Below are 20751 nucleotides of genomic sequence, written 5' to 3' on the forward strand. Positions count from 1 at the left end.
ATCGCTGGCCAATATAATGAGGATGACATCTATAATATGGATGAGTCTGGACTATTCTGACGTATGCTGCCATCGCAGAGCCTATCTTCCATTAACAGGCCTGGTGTCAGGAGAGATAAGACTCGGATATCTATGACATGCTGTGTCAATGCCTCCGGAATTGATCGGTTACCAATATGGGTAATTGGGAACACATGCAAGCCACTAGCCCTTCGCAATGTCAATGTCTCAGCAATTGGAATTCGGTGGCAGTGGAACAAGAATGCCTGGAATCCAAATCATCATGCGTGAATGACTCCTGGATTTCTTTCAACATGTTGGCCAGCGATCAATAGCTCTTGCAATGGACAACCTCCCTGCGCATCTTTCTGGCCTACAGCTAGCACCACCAACTCCTAATATACGCATCTGTTGGCTCCCAAAGATTTCGACAAGCCGGTCCCAGCCTCTCGATCAGGGCATTATCCAGAATCTGAAGATATATTATCGAAAACAGTGGTTAAGATATATGCTTTCTCACTATGAGAGGAACCTTGATCCGCTGGAATCTGTAACGATTCTAGATTGCATACGCTGGCTTGCACGGTCCTGGCATCATGATGTCCAAAGCTCAACTACCTTCGCCTGCTTTTATAGGAGCACGCTGGTTGTGAAACCTATACAGCTTCCTGTTGAAGCACCTGATCTAAGACCACTTTATATGAAGGTCCAGCAATCTGTGAGGCTATCAAATTGCATGGATATCTCCGTATTTCTCAACCCTGCAGAGGAGTCTCAAGAGTTCACTAGCTTCACCGAGATGTCCTCAGAGGCAGTACTGATTCCTGAGGCTTCTGGGAATGCAGATCCATTTTCTAATGATCTGGAAGAAGATTCAGCCGAGCCGGGCCCTCTTCCAAAGCCTCAGGAAGCTCTTCGTGCTGTACGACTATTAATATCTTATTGGAGGGTCAGAATGCATCCAAAGCTCCTTTTCTTGGATCTCTTGAACGGTTAGAGCGAGATTTAGAGGCTGAAATTATCACAGCGTTGGCTCAGGGCACCTTGGATAGTTAAGTTAGGAATGTTTAGATAAAACATAAAAACTTCATCTTGGGGATAATCTCAGATAGGCGGTATTTTTCAATGGGGTGACTTGTAACGGCTCAACGGGGCCGCGCTGTAGTTAATCTGTAACTGGCAGGGTGAACATACCATCAGGCTAGAGTCCACTGGGTATTGTAACGGGCGTAAATAGTATTATTTTCAACTAGCTGCCCTGTATTTACGAATATCACAAGCTTAGAGACGGAAACAAAAGATAGAGGCGCAAATATCGTCCTACTCCCTTTTATCAACCTGTCCAGTCGTACGTCAAAGACTTTTCGGACCTGTATGCCGACGGATCTCTTTACCGAAGCTGCGAGACTGCAATTCCGAGGTTGTATACTGATGATGCAGACCTTATTTAGATCTCTGGAACCATTCCTGTTTGAGGGCGTGGCCGACAATCAAAATCCAGGCCATAGCCTGTGACAGGTATTGTCAGGCCCTCTCTTAGCCTGTAAACCTGCTATCGATATCCCGGGGATCCAGTCAGCTTTGACATTGTAGAATAGACACTTGGTGTAAACTGCGGTGTATCTGCTTTGCCCTTTCAAACCACTTAAGTACAGAAATAGCTCTAACTTCTCCGTTTTATTAGGTCGTTACGTCTTCTAGCTGACACTGCACGCAAAGATCGAGGACTACACTTGTAAACTACCTATTACCATAATGATACCCTAGAGCAATCCAAAAGTTAAAGATCCAAAAGCGTTCTCTATTACTGTGTCTAATCATTGGCCGCTCACTTACACATGATGCTCGATCTAGACGACCACCACAAGCATTGAAATTGAAGCTGTTGAGCCACATACAATATGCCCTACTCAATAACCCTTGATCTATAAAAGCTGACATGCCATTGAAGCCATATAGGTCTTTCAGGGCTCGCAGAACCGATGTGGCAGCCGGATTTGCCTTCCTCGACGACTAATGGCGGTGGCGCCCTTTGGGATAGCAATGGATGTCTGGGGAGAGGGATTCTGCTTCTTTGGGCGCTTTGAAGCTGCGGGGGACTTGGACAGGCTCTCCTTAGCAGTCACAATATCATCTTGAAGCTGTATTTCTGACTCTTCGGCTATACAAGTCTCCTCTCTCTCGTATTCTCTCTGGCACTTCTTCTCCTCTTCTTCTTGCAATCGAATATGTCTTCCTGAAGCTTTGATCCTCTCCTCTTCTTATCATTTTGCTGCTTCTCTTCCTTCACTTGCTGTTCTCGTAGTTTGGCCTTCTCTTTTGCAGCTTCAGCTTGCTGTATAGTCTTATCTTTCTCCTTTTGCAGGTTACGCGCCTGCTGGGTCTTCCTAGGAGAATAGAAGACTGTATTACCACTCTCTGCGGCCTGTGACTGGAATATAGGAGACTTTTCGGTGCTGTCTCCTCTTCTCATTTGCTAGCGCATTCTCAAGGTCTTTGCAGCGCGCCTTCAGTATGATGTTCTCCGTAGAAAGGCGATGGATTGTAAGGCTCAACTTCTCAGTATTTTCACCATCAACGTCAGCAACCGCCTGCTTAAGAAGCCTCTCAATCTTTCTCCAGTATTCTCCTCGCAGTATAGATCGTGTAGAATTAATAGGTGAGGTTTTTTGTGTTACATTCTCCTTAAATCGAGCCAGAACAACATCAGGATTCCAGTGTAACGGGCGTAGGTAGTATTGTTTTCAACTAGCTGTCCTGTATAAACGAGTATCACAAGCTTAGAGAAAGAAAAAAAAGATAGAAGCGCAGATATCTTCCTCTTCCCTTTATTCAACCTTTCCCAATCATACGTCAAGACTTCCGACTTCCCGGACTTGCATGCCGACGGATCTCTTTCCCGAAGTTACGAGGATGGATCTCTTTACCTACGAGGCCGCAATTCCGAGGCTGTACACTGATGTTGCAGAAAGCTTATTTAGAACCAGTTTGAGGGCATGGCCGACAACCAAGATCCAGGCCATAGCCTGTGACATCCAGGGCACTAATCCAGTTGCTCTCCAGTTGCTCTCCATGAGTTCTCAATATTGGCTGGAGATACAGCCTTATTCCAGGCCTTCCAGAACAGTCCAAAGAATTCTCGCTTGGTAATAGTAATGAGGCCTTGAGATGCATGCAGAAATGTCTCTACTTCATCACCATACGCCTCGGATAGAGGAGAGAAGATGCCAATATCAAGAGGCTGCAATGTATGTGTTTAATGAGGAGGATATGTAACCAGGAGAATTTTATTCCCTTCACAGTAGTCAAGGAACTTCATTGTGACAAATGAGCCATAACCATCTAGAAACAAGAGCCTCCAGCGGCCCCTTGCCTTTGGCTTCGTCTCCCTGTCGAAGACACCCCGAAGCCATGCCAAACAGACATCGTCATTGGTCCATCCAGAAAGGGAGAATGTAAAGAAGCAGTTGTGGTACTCAGAATTGAAATCTTGAAGCCATGAATCTTGTATTCTGCTTGCAGCGGATTGGTAGATCAGGCAAGGAGGCAGCTTGCTTCCGTCTGCGCAGATACGGGAAATTGCAGTTATCCATTCACAGTTTCCATCGTGGAGATGCTGTTTGGAGCTCCCGATTTCATGGCTCTGCTTGGAGAAGTTCCTCTTGCTTTTAGAGACGATTCCAGTAAGAAACCCCTTCTCATCCACGTTGTAGATATTCTCTGGTTGGACCTTGTATTCATCCAATTTCCGCCTTAATAAGGCAAAATATTGTGAATACCTAAAGGTAGACTCGTCCTCCTTGTGCGAGGAATCACTGCCGGCTCTATAGGCGCTCATAAGCTTGCTCTGATGTCTCCTTTGAAAGCGGGAAACCCAGTTTGCTCCTGGCTCTTTTTGGGCAATCTCTCGAGTAAAGCTCTCAATCATCTGCCTGGATATAACTAGGCCTTTTTCGGACTGTTTGTTGATGTATTTTATAAGCTCATCTTCCTGTTGGGGGTTGAGCAGCTGCTGGTTTGCGTATTGTGCCTTTTTTGAGCCCTGAACACCCCGATAGTCTTCTAGACAACGTTGTACGGCTTACACCGTACTGCTCAGCAATTTGAGCATAGCTAAACCGTTATCCAGGCTTAGGATTCGATTGCTGCCAGCGCTGACTCCATTGAAGCCATATTTGTTGCGCTACATGGCTTATCTGCTATCGAAAAGTCGGTGTATACAAATCTTGGTCGTCACGTGTAGATGGGCGACAAATAATTAAGCACGGTAGTACCTGAAGAGCGCACTCTAGCTCCCATGGAGTGTAATTATGGTGCCCTCACCTCGATTTGAGAAGTCTGCAGAGAGAAGAGGGCGGGATAATTGCGTAAGACCATTGAGAGGTTAGAGCAGCTGGTGGCCACTCCCAGACACAAAATGTGCCTCCCACAGTAATTCAATCGTACGTGAGAATTCCAACATCGTGTGGCTATTGGCTTGCGTATTGTAGCTATCAGCGTTCAACTGGAGTGCTTTAAGATGGCAATGCCGTGTCTTCTCTATCCCATCTCGGTTTCTCTTAACAATCATAATCCAATGACCCGGGAAATTAGATATTTCTCCGTAGCCTGTGTGAATGTGGCTTGAAGAAGTTATATAATTCTTGGAGTCAGGTGATTGTTCTTTGCCCGAGTTTCGTGTTGAATGACGAGGCATTCATTGTCGGAGTCTTTGTCCTGAACAAACGATAGTTAGAGTCTAGAGTCGGGTTTTTGTTGCGTTACGGCTTTTGTCTCTCATTATGAGCTTTTTATTGGCTTTGTTGAAAATGGGATAATGGGATGGCTGAACGATCGCTGATACGTGCAGGGTCGGTGATGAATCATCAGGGTTATGCAGTCCATCAGATTGTATGCATTTCTAGATCTAAAGGTACATACGTCGATCAAACCACCTGCTCCAAGATCTCCAAGACCTGCTCCTTCTCGTTCAAAGGAACCGGATTTGATCGACACCACCGGTCATGCAGAGAGTTTGCCGCGAGGCCGTCCAGCTTATCCCGGCCAACGCCAACTTCACCCAGTGACCGCGGCATGCCGAGTTCCCGAAATAGAGCATCTAGCACGTCTCCCAGGTCAAGCTTTTCCTTTCGCAGATCGCGCGACTTGATTACATCCGCAACTATCGACTGCTCGAGGAGGAACTCGCGCAGCCGAAATTGGCGGTCGTTGTTGGCGTTGTATTTTGCGTTGTACTTGCATACCGCTGGGAGGAGGATGCAGCTAGTCTCGCCATGGCCGACGCCGAGAGGGCCGAGCTGATGGCCAATTCCGTGGCTAGCACCCAGTTGAACCTTCCCGCTCGTACAAGCTGCCATGGCATCCACTGACCCGAGTTGACATGTCAACCGAGCATCAAGATCTTCTCCCTTCGGATCATGACGACACCTCACAAGCCCTGGCACTAAGTTCGCGAGCGCTTTCAATGCCAGTGAGTCCGATTCCTCTGACGTTCCCTTGACAGCACAGAACGTCTCGACGCAGTGATCCACCGCACGCACGCCGGTGCTTATCCAAATTGATTCCGGAGTCTTGGATACAAGCTGTGGATCGAGGACAATCAGCTGCGGTCCGCGGAGAGGTGCTTGGAAGGAGTGTTTGCGGTGGGTGCGGTCGTTTGTCGCGCCAGCAAAGTTGGAGTACTCTCCTGCTGAAAGGGTCGTGGGAACAGAGACAATGGGAACCGTGGGAGCGGCCGGATTGGGTGCAGAGGGGGGTTCCTGATTCGGGCCCATGCAGAGCGTTTCCAGGTCCTCAAAGGTTTTGGCACCATTTGCGAGAGCCTACATTATTAGTACGTGCAAATTAAAGTACTCAGATAGCCATACATATGCAATCACTTTCGCCCCGTCCGTCAACGACCCGCCGCCAACTGTGAGGATGAGATCGGCCGAACAGACTCGTGCGTCTTCCGTGATCTCAAGGACTTCAGACCAAAGCGTATGGCTCTTCATGCCAATCCGTCGGCCAACAATTGCGACATCGACTCTCCCAAGCGCCTGGGCAAGCCTGTCGAGCGAGTCGGTGGTCTTGGCCAGCGATCCGGAGCAAATGACATAGACGCGCTTGGCGTTGAAGGTGTCGACAACATGGCGGGAGACGGCTTCAGGGAACGGGAGGCCGTAGGAGAGGAGCGGGCGAGGCCGGTCAGCAAAGGCAGGGCGGAAGGTCTCCATGGTTTGGTTGTAGTTGCTAAGATGCGCGTTAGGAGTTTCGAGCCTTTGGTGGCCGAGATGACCTCACCTTAAGTATACTACAGTAATACTGCCAGTAATGTGGGGATGTGGGGCTCATGGAGAATAGAACCGTGTAAAGGTTAGGAGTAGATCCAATATAGTACTGGCACATACGGCGGACAACATACGAAGGTGGTTAGAGGTAAGTGCCTTGTATCAGTGTTAACTCAGATTCTCGCCAATGTCAAGCAAATGAGCCTCAAACCTAAGACGCCGGTATTGATTGCACCTACTTTTAAGCCCATGTCATTCTGCTGTTTCATCGTTTCTTTAGCGCGCCCACTAGGGCCATTATTCTCAAACAGGGTCAGGAGTCAAAGTGTGCCATTCGGCTGACATTCAGGACACCTCAAGCTGTGGCACTCGTGCATGCCCGGTAGAGATCCCCATGTCAGCCTCGTACGAGAGGTCGTGAAAGGGGACAAAAGTAGGGGAGCTTCTCTGTACATCGGACGGAAAAACGTTGATCCTTAATGACCGAGCTCGGACTCGGTGGTCCCCCTTCGGCCTCTCCACCATTTCTTGACGTTATTTGTTGTCAGTCCTGATGAATGAATTCGTATCTCTTGAACAGGGCCCTGGGGTCCATTCCTCCGTCCGCATTCCATTCCGCGCAGACGCTCCGTCTTGTCCATAACCTGGAACCCGCGCCCGGCATCCGCTTCTCGAGCGTCGCCCAGCCTGCGAATAGTGAAACACGCAAATCGAGTGCGGATGAGATTTACGCCCATAAAGCTGGAGCTAATGTGCTAGCATTTGATCAGTATGACGGTCGGTTCATGGTCTCTGGCGGTGCCGATCCGTCGATACACCTATGGGATTTAGAGGCACGAGGCTCTGAGCTCAGTTACACCCACCGACCGGCCGCCTCGGTCACCAAATACTCGCACGATGACGCCCATACGCATGCTATCACGTCTGTTTCCATCTACCCGTTTGATCCAACGCCGTCTACGATCATCACGACCTCTCACGATGGGACCTTGAAGCTCTCGGCCCTGCAACCGCCAGCCATTACACCTGTCCATACCTTCAAACTCGATTGTACGCCGTACGCCCATTCCCTGTCTGCCCATCCGAGTTCGCCGCTGCTTGTTGCTGTTGGAACCTCCGAAAAGCCCGTTCGATTACTTGACCTGCGATCTGGGCTATCTACGCATGGCCTCCCCGGTCATAGCTCCGCCGTCCTCTCCGTGTCGTGGGCTCCCCATCGGCCTCACATACTAGCATCCGCTTCAACGGACAATCGGGTGATCTTATTCGATATTCGCCGCGCAGGACATAACTCGGCGATTGCCACTCTTGACATGGATGATGCAGTGGGCCTCGTTCCTCCTCGGAATACCCCAAGCTTGTATCGCAGCCGCCCCGCGTTTTCACCCCACGCTCGGGCGCACAACGGTCCCGTGACAGGCGTTCGATGGACACCAGATGGATCATATCTTGTGACAGCAGGCCAGGACGCCAGGATTCGTGTTTGGCAAGCTGCAACCGGCGCCAACACACTCGTTCACTTTGGTCCACGCGTCCAGAATACCTCCTCACTCCATTTAGCCGAGAGGGCGCCATTGATTGTGCCCCATGGTCAGATGGGCGCAGGCCATGAGATATTTCTGTGGGCTAATTTCAGTGACTCTGACCACCGAGGAGACATTTTCATGCTTGGACTTCGAGAAGGGACATTCATCAAGCGTTTACGGGTTCCCGGTTTGATGGCTCAGCGATCACAAACACAAGTCAGATCCAACGCCTTGAGCGCTGCGCGTATAAACGCTCTAGCGTGGCGTGGGAACGGCGCGTCTGGCGAGGGCATCGAGGTGTTTTCCGCCCATGGCGACGGGACGCTGAGATCGTGGGTTTCGCGAGAGCCAGAAGAAGCGCCAACTGAAACTGAGGAGGCTGAACAGGCGGACCGCAAGCGCAAACGGAATGTACTTGAGGAGATCTACCATGGATTCATGTCGCCCTCGGTTTGAATCAAGAAACGCATGAGTCTGCCATACGCAGTCGCCCTTTTGCCAAGTGCTGACCGTTCCTCATGGAATCTCGCCACATTGATGCCACGCGAAAGTCGAGCCGGCCGATGGGGCAGCTTGCTGTTAAAATGCTGACGGAGAACACCGATTATCCACTTTCCATGCAGAGCTTTGACAGCCCAAAGTCCAATCGCAAGGGTGGACCCGAGTCCACATTCTGATTGGCAGAGGAACCCCCACGAGGCTTTGGTCTCGTTTAGATCTCGAGCCCAGACCGGCTCTTGCCCAATGAGGAACCACGCCCGGCCCGCCGCTTCGGGACTCTTCCAGCTTTCTCTTAACTTTTCTGACCTCCTCTCGCTCCTTGCTTTTTCCTGCTCTTGGTTTCCTGCACATCCCACCCCCTTTGATCGCGGTATATCAGACGACCGTAGGCGAGCGACTTCTGGGAGTTTTGCGCTCGACCAGGTCATAAAGCTCCCATCGCAAAACCGTTTACATTAGTCTTGTTAATCCCATCTCTTCGCAACCCCGCATCGTCGCACCTTTTACGATCACGGTGATACCACTATGGCGGACACCAAGCACCGGCCAGCCGTTCAAACAACAGCTGCAGAGCACTATGGCGAAGTCCCGTCTCCAGTGGTGTCTGCGGACGCCCATCCGACGAGTGAAAGTTCCGCTCCGGACATCGCTGCGGACCTAGTCGATGAACAGAAGAAAGGCTTTTTTGCCTACTTCCGGACCAAGGAGTTCTACGTAACTTTGCTACTTGGGTAAATGCGCAAATTGAAATACCATCTCATGCACCACTGACGATCCATTCTGATTAGACAGTTTTTGGCGGTCGCGAACACTGGCACCAACACGTTCAACACGCTTCTTGCGAACAAGAATACCAATATCCCGGCTTTCCAAACATTCTTCAACTATTCCCTGCTGAACATCATCTTCACCTCGTACACCATATACAAGTATGGTATCAAAGGCTGGTTTGAGATGCTCTGGAAGCGCGGGTGGAAATGTGAGTCCTCATTTTGTCCCGCCGAACACATATGTTTAGTCGATCGGTCTCTAATAAATATTGTCATAGATATAATTCTTTCATTCTGCGATGTCGAGGGCAACTACTTCATGGTCTTGGCCTACGAGTACACCACCATGATGAGCGCGCAGTTGATAAATTTCTGGGCCATTGTCGTCGTGGTCGTTGTATCTTTCCTGTTCCTTCGTGTTCGTTACCACATTTCTCAGGTGCTCGGCATATTGATTTGCATCGGTGGTATGGGCATCCTGATTGCGTCTGATCACATCCAAGGCACGAACGGGGGCGATATTTCGCGCGGCAATCAGATCAAAGGTGACCTTTTTGCTCTGCTGGGAGCGTCCTTTTACGGTCTCGCAAACACGGGTGAGGAGTTTTTCGTCAGCACAGCCCCAGTATACGAGGTCATTGGTCAGATGGGATTTTTCGGCATGATCATCAACGGCGTCCAGGCGGCAATCTTTGATCGCAAATCCATTCAGCACGCGCACTGGGACGGCCAGGTGGGCGGATACCTGACAGGTTACACCTTGTGTTTATCAATATTTTATTCGACGGCACCACTATTATTCCGTCTTGCGTCTGCAGCCTTCTTCAACATCTCCCTCTTGACCATGAACTTCTGGGGTGTCATCATTGGCATTCGGGTCTTCCACTACAGTGTTCACTGGATGTATCCGATTGCGTTTGCTCTTATTATCGTCGGCCAGCTTGTCTACTATCTCGGCCGAAAGGTCTTGGGAGAAGCCCGCAAGCCTTGGCTTGGCCGAAACCAGGAACGTGGAGTTGCCGGCATTTTCACCGCGAAACGAAGAATTGAATCGAGTGCGGCGGCTTTCCGCACCGCACCAGCATGAAAGATAAAGGATTCAAGCGTAAGTTGAAGCTGGTCTGCTCTGTTTTCGATAATAGCGATCGAGTTTTGAGCAGATTTGCTGCAATCAAGGAGTCATATAATCTAGTCATATCAACGAACAACCTTTGTATAGAAACTGTTCTTTCTTGCCGTTCCCATCTATTCGTTTGTAGACTTGCAACCAGCCAAATCAAATCATCTTTGAGCATCTTTGAGCAGTTGTTGCTACCGATTACTGCCACAGTTTTACTGTAGTCGCGATACGCATTACGGACCCCTCGCGACCCGCGTACCGCTTCTAATCTCTGGCTTGAGGTACTCGAGGCTCATCGGCCCTTTTGTATCCTTTCGACTGATCCCTGACACCACCCATTGGACAGACAAGGATTATCATCCCGCCCGTCAAGTCCGCCTATACCAGATACAATTGTCGTGCACCATTCTCAGCCAGTTGTTGTTTTCATAGACCTGCTAATATGCTGCTGTCGGCCAGAATTGCTGGCCGGCCAATTGCAGGCTTGTTGCCTTTGCAGTATCCTGCCTTGAGCAAGCATGTGGCACTACAACGGGCGCCTGCGACCGTGCTTCCCATGGTCCAGCATAGTATAGTATTGACTCAATGCACCATGTGCACAGCTACCTGAGGTTTGTCATAGTTTTGAGTCTTGCGATTCCCTGCTCGAAATCAGGTGGATCACAAGTATAATCTGACGAGGTGGGCCGCATATACTGCCGCATTGTCCTCTAAATATATGCATAAAACGTGTGGCAGCATGGCTGGAAACGGGAGAGGATGAGTCCAGCATATCCGTCATTGCTGGCATACGCTTTGGGCTCGCCGCTGCCGTAGTCGGTTGCCAAGCCGGACGAACAAACAGCTGTCGCGGTTTCCAGTCTAAGCACACAACGGCTATCCACGCCTCTGCCACAACTCTGGCTTGAAATTTGGTGTATGCCATTGAGCACGGCCAACCTTGCCTGTTTCCCGCGCTGATTGAATCTCATGCTTTAAAATGCTTAGCTTTGACCTGACTAGGGATTGACTAGGTCACAGCAAGACATTTGATGATTAGCCATCCATAGTAAAAGTCTGATACGTAAGACGCCTTGTCCGAACGTCGCAAATCATCACCTGTCTGTGTGCAGCAGAACGTCTCTAAGGGACTTAATCGCGAATGGTCAGGAGATGGTCGGCTCAGGAGGGTACAGGTGCGCGGTCATGCGTGGCCTAGTATTGGAATATAGAGCCAGAGTGGATTAACACCATTCTAGTTTCAAGCGGACAGGAAAGTTGGAAAAAAAAAAAAAGGATCGACAGGACAGAGATTCGAACTCTGGACCCCGAAGGGATTAGATTTCTAATCTAACGCCTTAACCGCTCGGCCATCCTGCCCGATTATCAAGATCAGTTAAATGTAATTTCCTATGATATAAACACAAACAACATCTTAAGGCAGCTTTACCCATATTCGCCCAGGCAGGCTGCGCTGTGTCGCGGAAGAAATTTACACCATGCTTCATGGGGATTTACAGACTACAAAAGAAAGATAACAACGCCTTGCAAATATGTCTTTCCATAACTTACATTCATTGATCTTTTCAGCGCCACTTCCATAACACAAGTTCGTACTAGGTTTAGTCTGTTATAAGCGCAGGAGGTATTAAAAGCCAGTTGTATCTTCACAAATGAAGTCGGAGAAGTCTTTCGCCAAGCTAGGCAATTTATGGACAAAGAGACGTGCTTGACGGAGTAATGGGAGTTTGTCTAAATACGACTAAACAATCGCTGTCCCTCATTGCCCTGATGTTGACTTTGCGGTAAACTTGTGGTCAAAATATGTGCAATCTGCATAGTCCCAGTTTGTAAGGAACGAGAACTAATAGATATCTTATTATCTTATTATCAAGAATACGACGAGTGAGGAGAGGAAGCGGAGGTCCGGAGGACCCCGCGGCTAAGTCTCGATGGTGGGTCACGTGGCCAATCGGGTCTTAGCGCTACAAGCCGCATTGGGGCCGTGACAATCATCTATCGTAGTGAAGCGGTATATCCTGCATCGCCTGTCCAAGGCCTGACTTGGAGTATCTAAGCCATTTTTGATCCATAGGAAATAGGAATACTCGCCCGTAAGGCCAATGAAGTCGCGGATTCCAGGTAGCTGATGCTTCCTTCTGCGGACCGGAACTGAATTTATATAATCCATGGTCTTGCGAGGGTCAATCAAGCCTAATCGCTAATAAGGTAGATAAATGGAATTTATAAGATTAACACCTGAGTCGGCGGAACTGCGTATCTCTGTGTGTCTTATTGAGATACAGCTTTCTATGAGGTCTTGCGCGTACACGCGCTGTCAGATAAATCATATTGCTTCACGTGTCTGTGCCGAAGGGGTCAGATCCCGCACCGTTGCTGGGAAAGGGCGAAGGAATACACGAAGAGTCAAGTAGATGGCCCTGGATGATATTTCGAGTATCAGGAAATGAAAATGAATGACTCGTGATCCAGAGATGACTACTGTCGTTGAGTATTATTCAGACCAGCGCCCCATTTTCGATAATGCGCGCCGGTCGCATTCCCGCATGCCAGTGCCTCAAGACCACGCTCCATGGAATTGTGCGGTTTCTCGACTAATTTATCGGAAACAAACTGCTTTGGTTACAAAGTGGGCTCTTGCTGCGCATCTCTGAAGTATATTTTGTCTCTTCTGGTCGACATGGCGTCGTATCTTTCCAAACGGAAGCAAGAACTTACGAGATAGTATAAGTTTCTGACCTCAGAGGACATTACAAAGTGGGCCGAATATATCACACAGCCATGACCAAGTTGCTAAAACATGAAGCAGTTAACCGCGTTTGGGCCCCCCTAGGACGTGCAGGCCGGCCGCGAAGCACCATGCCATCGATGCTAGAAGCTCTTGTAGCTTTCTGCGTAAGTATCCCCTTCTTTATATGGATGAGTTGGTATCCTTTCCCCAGAGAAAATACAAGCTGGGTTGTGAGTCGATTGGTGAAAACAATATACTGGTACCATGCAAATCCAGAGGTTTTGTCGCTTGGAAGAATCAAGACACCAGCCTGCGAAATTCTCCAGGAATAGGCGTTGGAGATCGATTAACGGTTTGCATGAAACCCTCATGATCCGCCAGCGGGGTTAGCCAGAGTGTGAAGAGACTTACTCTAACATTACTTCCATTTCATTTCGTGATTAAAGGAGAAAAGAGACGAGGCCTGTCCGACTAGCTCTTGGGCGTGGCTGAGAGATTCAAATTGTGTAGAGAGATGAAAGCCGAACTTGCAAGGCATTGTAACGATATGGCACGCGTTAGAGGCCTATGGATGGTATAAGTCTTTTGGGCTTTGGCCCGTATACAATTGCGTCCTCTTTCCGCTGGAGGGTCCGTGATGCACTAAAACCTTTGAATCTGGTTTATACCTGACACTCGACCACTCGATTACAGAGTAGCGGGTGTGCGTGCTTGGATTGTCTTTATGTATTGTGCGGAATGTCTTCGTGATGAAGCGGACGTAGATCCGTCACCGCTGGGTTCGATGGACACATAAATATTTCGAATGTTGCCCTAACTACCGCCAAATGGAAGGGTAGTCTTCGGTCAACGAACGTGATGCTTCATCATCATACGTCCCACCCCGTTCAACCTCTATATGGTATCGGCTTCTGCAGCGACCGTGGCGCCGAATCCACCGTCCACGGCAGAGATAACTGCAATCTCGACGAATGCCATCATGGTAGCCACGACGATACAGGTCACAGCTGTTGGTGCTGACATTTCCGGCTCACCGGTGATATATAAGGCAACTCGGTGGTGGCAAGGTACAAGTGCATTCCTGACAAAGTGTCCAAGCCGAGACTGCTATCAATGGGGCAATGCCGCACGCATAAAGCCAGGGTAGTCGCGGGCCAACAATCAGCCGAGCAAAGGCATAAAACGCACAAGGGCCTAAACGGCACTAATGTCTCACGTACAAAGTAGCGATGGAAGCAATGGAATTTCCATTGTTGAAGCAGAACAGAGGCCGAGTGCGCCCTTCCTCCAAATCATGAAATGTCAATGGTTCCTTCGATCTCAACTAGGCCTTTGTACCCTCACTAGCCACGCGAGAAACCCTACTGGAAAAAAGACTATATAAGCGGGAATAATATCAGGCTCCAAGCACGTTTATATTGTTAGGATCGTCCAGTTTAACATACATGAGGTCCATAGAGACCAACGCAATGACTGAATCACCCATACCTGCATCCAGGATTCGCCGGTTTCGAGCCCCAGTCAAGCCTCCAGCGACTGGCCTCTCTGCGTCTTCTTCCTGGGGCGGCCTGCTTCACACCGCCGCCGCTAACTCATTCAAGGGCCTCGGCTTATGGGAAACAAAAGACACCGGCGATATGTTTGAGCTCATTGTTGCTATACCGCACGCCCCCGCTGACGAGAGACAGGTGCCGGAGTGGGTCATTTCCTTGACGGAGATCGAGGTCACAGCCAGCAACGAAGTCAAGACGAGATCCCGGTCGTACACCATCAAGGGAACGCTCATCGTAGGCCACACCGGAGAAGTTGGAGATGTCGGAGACCCAGACGCGAATATATCTTCATTCAAGTACGATTTGTACGCCCACTCAGATGACTACATCATTGACGACGCACGGTTCGAGGAGTACCTCCCCCTCGGCAAATTACCCAAGGAGGAGCTTGCGACCGTCGAGTACATCTTCCGTAGTATCCCCAAAGGACCAAACAATTTCTTTATAGCGCGGCTGCTCGCTTGACTTTGGGAGCGACGTCTTGTCACTGGCATTGCCGTAGAAGGCGTGCTACTCGGACGATGAGCACGATTTATTTGGTGATTACCTCGACTGGGAACAGGTACACCTGTGGAGGTGGGGAGATGACGATGAACGGCTCGCTGTGTTTCGAAGGCTGATTCCTGCTGTACCAACCTGGGGTCCCCCATGAGTCGTTCCTGCTTTCGTCTATCTTCTATATTGATGCCTTTTGGTTGGTTCGCTGCGAGGTATGCGGAAATTTCAGTCTTCCATAACGCGACACGAGCTGGCCGTAGATATTTATATGTTCCATATTGCTCACCAATAACCCCGGAATATCGTACATTGTCTTGCCATACAGCGAGTAACATAACATTATACCAATTACCACATGTAACAGGAGAGAGCAAACGGCAGTCTAAAACAAACGTAGGGCCAACTCGAGATTCTCGCCAGATCCTATCAGAAACAACGCACAGGATGGGCCGACTGGCTTAGCATGATCTTCAAAGTGTGTAGGAGAGACCCTGTCTCATTAGATGTCGTAACTGCCATGTCTACGATTTTATTGTCTAACCTTGACTAGTCCAGCTGTGCAAAACGAGAAATCACAGCAGCACCTCAAAGCAACCCCGGATACGACGTAATATCCAATTGACACTGGCGCTTGACCACTCAAAATGCGTACATAGTATTAGAATTAACAATTGCTACTTCATCCAAGGCAAGGTGGCCGAGCGGTCTAAGGCGCGCGGTTAAGGTATCTATCAGAACCTCCTCTTGATCTATCAAGTTTCCGCGTCATTAATTTGGCGTGGGTTCGAATCCCACCCTTGTCAAAGTTCTTTTTTTTCTTCGTCACCTTTTCTGAATGAGTGTTGTGGATTATTGGAACGTAGTGGATCATATCCGAGCAAGAGCAAGTTCTATGTAGCCTTGGCAGCGGAACCGACCATTTTTTTTTTACTAGAGGCAGCTGATTTCAAACAAAGCTAAGGACTGACAGTAAGTGACGGACTACCTCCTTTCCCTATTGAAGTTCTATGTACATATATACATGATGCTGGCTGACTTTCAATGCGTGCAGGTTATCTACTGAGGAAAGTGGACTGGTCACAGCTCACTATCTTATGCGAGGCATTTCTCCTATGAGCGGACCTGCTCATGTTCGTAAATTCAATGATTCATCGTCAGCTAGATATTGAAGATAAGGAAGGCCGTAAGAGCCTATACGGACATCGTGAGCAGAAGAGCTCATAGCTGAGTAACCTCTGCCGAATGCTACGCACCTGGTTAAAATTGTTGTGAACCACAGAGTCTCTTTCCCGCTTAACGATCTAGGAATCGTCTTGATCCACTACTCGACATCAGCCGTTCTACGGCGCTTATCCATGGGAGTGGGTCGATATTAATTGGGAACTTTGTCACGTTCACAACCGGTCCTCAGCCGAAGTCCGCCAATCGTAGCTTCAACACTGAGAATACTGCTACATATTTGTAGGGAGAGGTGACAATACTCCCCCGTCTGGATGCCGACGAGATTGGGCCCAAGCATGCCCTCAAGGAGCTCCTTGCAGGGCGCAAGCACCGGAACAATTTAGAGGATGGGGAATCAACATGGAAGAACAAGCCGATTTGCGCGTCGGGGAGGAGTTTCCGTAGCATCGCTGACACAGGAGGAAGTGGTAGGCCCAAGGAATCGGGAGTAGAAACGGACACTCTTTTGCATATCAATCCGGCCTGTTAAAAGCCCCCATCATATGGTTCATTTGTGACCGGATACCAGAACTGTAGTTGAGCGAGACTTATGGGCATTTATTACCTCCTGGCGGCCGTGATTGTCTTCCCACCGACGGTGTTGTTATGATAAAACACCATGCCCGAAAATGATACATGCGCTATCACGAACAAGTCCACCAAGTCAACGCGTCACGGTATTGTTTTCTGCTACGACTGACCTACAGCTGTCCTTAGCCGAGGCGCTCTCGTTGTGTCCAGAAAAGTGGTTTATTGGCTTCTTGCAGCAGCCGGCAACTTTTGACTAGCATGACAGTTTCTAAATCACCACGAGACGTCCTCGAGCAATGGGATCTCCCCGGCTACGGTTCACAGCATTGTTTCAACGGCAGGGCCGCAGACCGTCTATTCTTTTAGAGAGTTGTGCAATGCGACACTCACAGCTGATAAGAGACCTACCGGCGTTTGGCCACGGAAACAAACGGTGGCTGGAAAATCAAGGGTAACGGGGCCAAACGTGATGGCCGATGGGGTCGGGGTATCAATTCACGTGAAGTATCAGTTCGCCTAGTATTCCTGACGAGAGAAGATTTTCGGATCGCGGCCATGTGGCCATCGGCGGGGTAAATGGCGAAAGAATGGGTTGAATTGAACAGCATAAGCAATCACTCAAGTTGCATCAAAGGTGCCTTCTGGTTGGCGCGGCCTTTATACAGAGTTTAACACGCAATCAAGCTTGAGAATGCATAAAGAAGGGAGAAACCCCGCCTGGTCTCCGTTGCCGGTTCTCCAATTTACTATAATCATCGACTACAACATCCCTTAAATCAAAATGACCGCCGCACAGGAATTCGAGGCTGCCAATGCGAAGTACGCCGCGTCTTTCAACAAGGGAGACCTACAGCTGCCCCCTCAGCGGTAATGAAAATATCATTATGTTTTGTGAACTGCACTGATGGACACTGTCGACAGAAAGGTCGCCGTTGTGGCCTGCATGGATGCGAGGTTAGGTAATACAACAACATCTGGCAATGCTTCTGTGTCAACTGACTGTCGCATCAGACACTGCTCGCGCTCTCGGCCTTGAAGAAGGCGACGCCCACGTTATCCGAAATGCTGGCGGCCGAGCAAGCGATGCGCTGCGGAGCATCATAATCTCGCAGCAGCTGCTTGGGACGCGTGAGATAGTCATCGTGCATCACGTACGCCTTCCTTGTACTGCTATCCATGCCTTCACTAATATGCAATGCAGACGGACTGTGGAATGCTCACCTTCACCGACGATGCCATCCGTGTCAAAATTCGGGAGAACCTGCACCAGAACGCGGATCATATCGCCTTCCTCCCGTTCGCGGATCTCCCGCAGGGCGTGCTGGAGGACATTCGGCTGTTGAAGGAGAGCCCGCTGGTGCTACATGTGCCAATCACGGGATATATCTATGAGGTAGAGTCGGGAAAGATCGTGAAGGTTGAGTAGACTGTTTTGGGAATCTGTTGAGCATCGGTTCTTGGAGTCAGCAGTGTATCATTGGTCGACGCATCCTAGAGGAGACACCGATATGGCAAGACGAATGACAGTCAATGACAGCAGAGAGGGCTATTAGGAGATAAAGGAGTTTTTCGACCGTTGAACTTCGCAACGAGGCTCTGCTTCCAAGGCAGGAATCCGCTTTCGATGTGTACAGTCGTAGGCCCTGGATGATCTCTTCCTTGCCTTGTTCTCTAAGTCTGAATAACTTAGGATGATTGGCTTTGGACATTCAATTTTGTACTGCTGTCGAAGTGAAAGGAGCTGAGTATTGTAGAGGAAGATGATGATGGATGTCTTATCGCTCACTGCTCCCTGTTTCAGGCATGATTGTCTCCTTATCCTGCATCTAGCTAAGGCTATTGGTCTGCACGCTCTCATTTTCTGTAGCTTCTGTTTTAATTTCCCTAACATGGCGTTGGCTTTGAGGACGACGGACTGTCCGCAGCGTAACAAATGGCAAGGTTTCGGAAATTGGCTATTGCTTTATTTTTAAGATATATATATATTTTTGAAGCACTGTTCATCAAATGGGGTGATAACTCAGTTGGTATGAGTGCTAGACTGAAGCCAAAACTTCAATCCAAGCCTGACTAGGTATCTAGAAGTCCCCGGTTCGATCCCGGGTCATCCCAACCTTTATTTTTTTTTTTAAACTTTTCTTCATAAACATAGTTCCGGCGTAAGAAAACACTAGAACCGAACCTGCAATTTGTAATAATTGTGCGTTAGTAGAGCTAAGTATCGGATAGCTTGCTGCATTCGCGAAGCGGAGTATTATGGGTGCTCATATATGGTTTGGGAAGTCGTGTTTCAAAGAACGAGAGAAATTTTCATCCTGGTTTTGTACCCCCCATATAATGTCATACCTACCGGCTTGAGCCCGACGTTATGCCAGATCTGACCAGCCTGAAACACCGTCAGGTGACAACCCTGCCATCTGCGCCATATGCCTTCACTTCATCATCCTTCAAGTCTTTATTCTAATTTCCTTTTTAAAATGTAAACATGTCTGTATTTTTCCCCACAGAGGCAGGAGCGCCCGACCCCTGGATCATACACCAAAACACAACCTCTCTAACCCTAAACGAGGCAACCCGCACCCTCTACAACCGCGCCATGTCACGGCCCCAATCCGACTTGTAGGGCAAAGACCCGATCGGCCACGTGACCCACCATTGAGACTTAGCCGCGGGGACCTCCGGACCTCCGCTTCCTCTCCTCACTCGTCGTATTCTTGATAATACGATATCTATTAGTTCTCGTTCCTTACAAACTAGCCCACGCGCTTGAAGAAACTGAGGCCGTACAAGCCTATGAGTTACAACAGGAACGACAGAAAGAAGACCAGCCCAACCCGGAACCCACAAGAACAAAGAGAAGAACAGACTCGCACAGAACCAGGTCGTACGAACAAGATCAGTCCTCTAGCTCCTCAATGGGAGCAACGCGAAGCTCTGCAACACTGAGCGGCACGTACTTTGGCTCACGTTCAGCATAAAAGTCGCAGCGAGCCCCGCCATCTTTCCATTTGCAACCAGCACAGGCGCCATTCCAGTAGCCAGGTATCCGTACATGCTCCCCAAATACAGAGCGAGTGTTCCTAGAGCAAAGCCCGCGAGTCTTGACACCACGTGAAGCAATCAAAATGGCATTGACGTACGATGGCCGAGCAGTGCGAACCTAGCCATAGGTCAGTCTGGACTGATGCTGGGTAGACAGTCCGGACGAGCCGGGTGTAAGCCTACCTGCTTCACCGTGAGGGCGCCGACACGAACAATAAACTCGTAAGAGGGAAACCGCAACACCTTTCTCTGCACGTTGCTATGGCAGAGATCAAACAAAGCCCGGTCACCTTTGGCAGTGAGACGGACTACAGCGTACGAGTGACCGGTCTGCTGATCCCGAAACCCGGACACAGGGATGGTGAACTTGTTGAGAACTGGCCAGCAGTTCCCTGTGTTGTTGGGTCATATGGGCGGCGGAGGAGAGCATTATCTGCATTGGGATCAGGGTTATTGGCAGCTCCGGACGACATGATGACCTGATTGGAGATGGTGAAGAGCAGGACTCAAAGACAGGGAATAGTAAGCTTGGAGGAGGATGCTGGAGAGGAGCTTGGAAGAGCTGGCAGAAGTTGAGGATAGGAAGAAGGAATTTTCAGTTTCGAAGTTTTATATTTTGGCATTAGTGCTAACTCTACAGATGTGTCCGTACGGTACACGTAGACCAACAGCTTGACCACCATAGCTTGCGACAAACCTCTCTACCTCGGACGATAGAACATATTACAGAGGACGCTTATCCTTTCAAAAGAGGGGACCTACTGTTATGGGTTCCTCGTACGACGTACCCCTTTCTCAGGACTGGGCCAATCAGAAGCTTCATACAAAAGTGGATACTGGCTTCGCAAAGACACTATTTCAACCAACATACTGGATATTACCTTCCTCTTCATTAACAAACCCTTCCTTTATATGCGACAGAATATAGCCGAAAACAAGCAAATCGTCCCTTACATCAAACCGTCTGCTCTAAGGGTCGGGCTCGCTGG

General features: G+C 49.3%; 6 protein-coding genes and 3 non-coding genes across 9 annotated transcripts; 6 read left to right on the forward strand and 3 right to left on the reverse strand.

The window, feature by feature from the left end:
• Positions 1–4925: 4925 nt before the first annotated feature.
• BDW70DRAFT_159798 (iron-containing alcohol dehydrogenase) lies at positions 4926–6215 on the reverse strand (the record flags this gene model as incomplete). The annotated part of the gene is made up of 2 exons (XM_073740740.1): positions 4926–5822; positions 5868–6215. The coding sequence occupies 2 exons, from the start codon at positions 6213–6215 to the stop codon at positions 4926–4928; spliced, it is 1245 nt and encodes a 414-aa protein (XP_073596345.1).
• Positions 6216–6719: 504 nt separating this feature from the next.
• On the forward strand, positions 6720–8536 carry BDW70DRAFT_49161 (WD repeat protein). The gene has a single exon (XM_073744127.1). It carries the CDS (start codon positions 6827–6829, stop codon positions 8249–8251), a length of 1425 nt encoding a protein of 474 aa, XP_073596346.1. The 5' UTR covers positions 6720–6826; the 3' UTR covers positions 8252–8536.
• BDW70DRAFT_49162 (DUF914 domain membrane protein) lies at positions 8537–10300 on the forward strand. Its single transcript, XM_073744128.1, has 3 exons — positions 8537–9027; positions 9085–9275; positions 9345–10300. Exons 1-3 carry the CDS (start codon positions 8822–8824, stop codon positions 10151–10153), a joined length of 1206 nt encoding a protein of 401 aa, XP_073596347.1. The 5' UTR covers positions 8537–8821; the 3' UTR covers positions 10154–10300.
• Positions 10301–11464: 1164 nt separating this feature from the next.
• BDW70DRAFT_t100 lies at positions 11465–11545 on the reverse strand. Its single transcript has one exon. It is a non-coding gene; the product is annotated as a tRNA-Ser (tRNA).
• Positions 11546–14116: 2571 nt separating this feature from the next.
• BDW70DRAFT_135934 (uncharacterized protein) lies at positions 14117–14956 on the forward strand. Its single transcript, XM_073736777.1, has one exon. It carries the CDS (start codon positions 14363–14365, stop codon positions 14933–14935), a length of 573 nt encoding a protein of 190 aa, XP_073596348.1. The 5' UTR covers positions 14117–14362; the 3' UTR covers positions 14936–14956.
• Positions 14957–15655: 699 nt separating this feature from the next.
• On the forward strand, positions 15656–15771 carry BDW70DRAFT_t98. Its single transcript has one exon. It is a non-coding gene; the product is annotated as a tRNA-Leu (tRNA).
• A 1582-nt stretch (positions 15772–17353) lies between these two features.
• BDW70DRAFT_168023 (beta-class carbonic anhydrase) lies at positions 17354–18146 on the forward strand (the record flags this gene model as incomplete). The annotated part of the gene is made up of 4 exons (XM_073742355.1): positions 17354–17587; positions 17642–17679; positions 17732–17871; positions 17922–18146. The coding sequence occupies exons 1-4, from the start codon at positions 17502–17504 to the stop codon at positions 18144–18146; spliced, it is 489 nt and encodes a 162-aa protein (XP_073596349.1). The 5' UTR covers positions 17354–17501.
• A 583-nt stretch (positions 18147–18729) lies between these two features.
• On the forward strand, positions 18730–18832 carry BDW70DRAFT_t99. Its single transcript has one exon. It is a non-coding gene; the product is annotated as a tRNA-Phe (tRNA).
• A 784-nt stretch (positions 18833–19616) lies between these two features.
• On the reverse strand, positions 19617–20235 carry BDW70DRAFT_159803 (uncharacterized protein; the record flags this gene model as incomplete). Its single annotated transcript, XM_073740741.1, has 3 exons — positions 19617–19880; positions 19946–20021; positions 20072–20235. 3 exons carry the CDS (start codon positions 20233–20235, stop codon positions 19617–19619), a joined length of 504 nt encoding a protein of 167 aa, XP_073596350.1.
• Between the last annotated feature and the right edge of the window lie 516 nt (positions 20236–20751).

This window comes from Aspergillus foveolatus (genome assembly GCF_047715535.1).
Source record: "Aspergillus foveolatus strain CBS 279.81 unplaced genomic scaffold BDW70scaffold_22, whole genome shotgun sequence".
NCBI classification, from domain to species: Eukaryota; Fungi; Ascomycota; class Eurotiomycetes; order Eurotiales; family Aspergillaceae; genus Aspergillus; species Aspergillus foveolatus.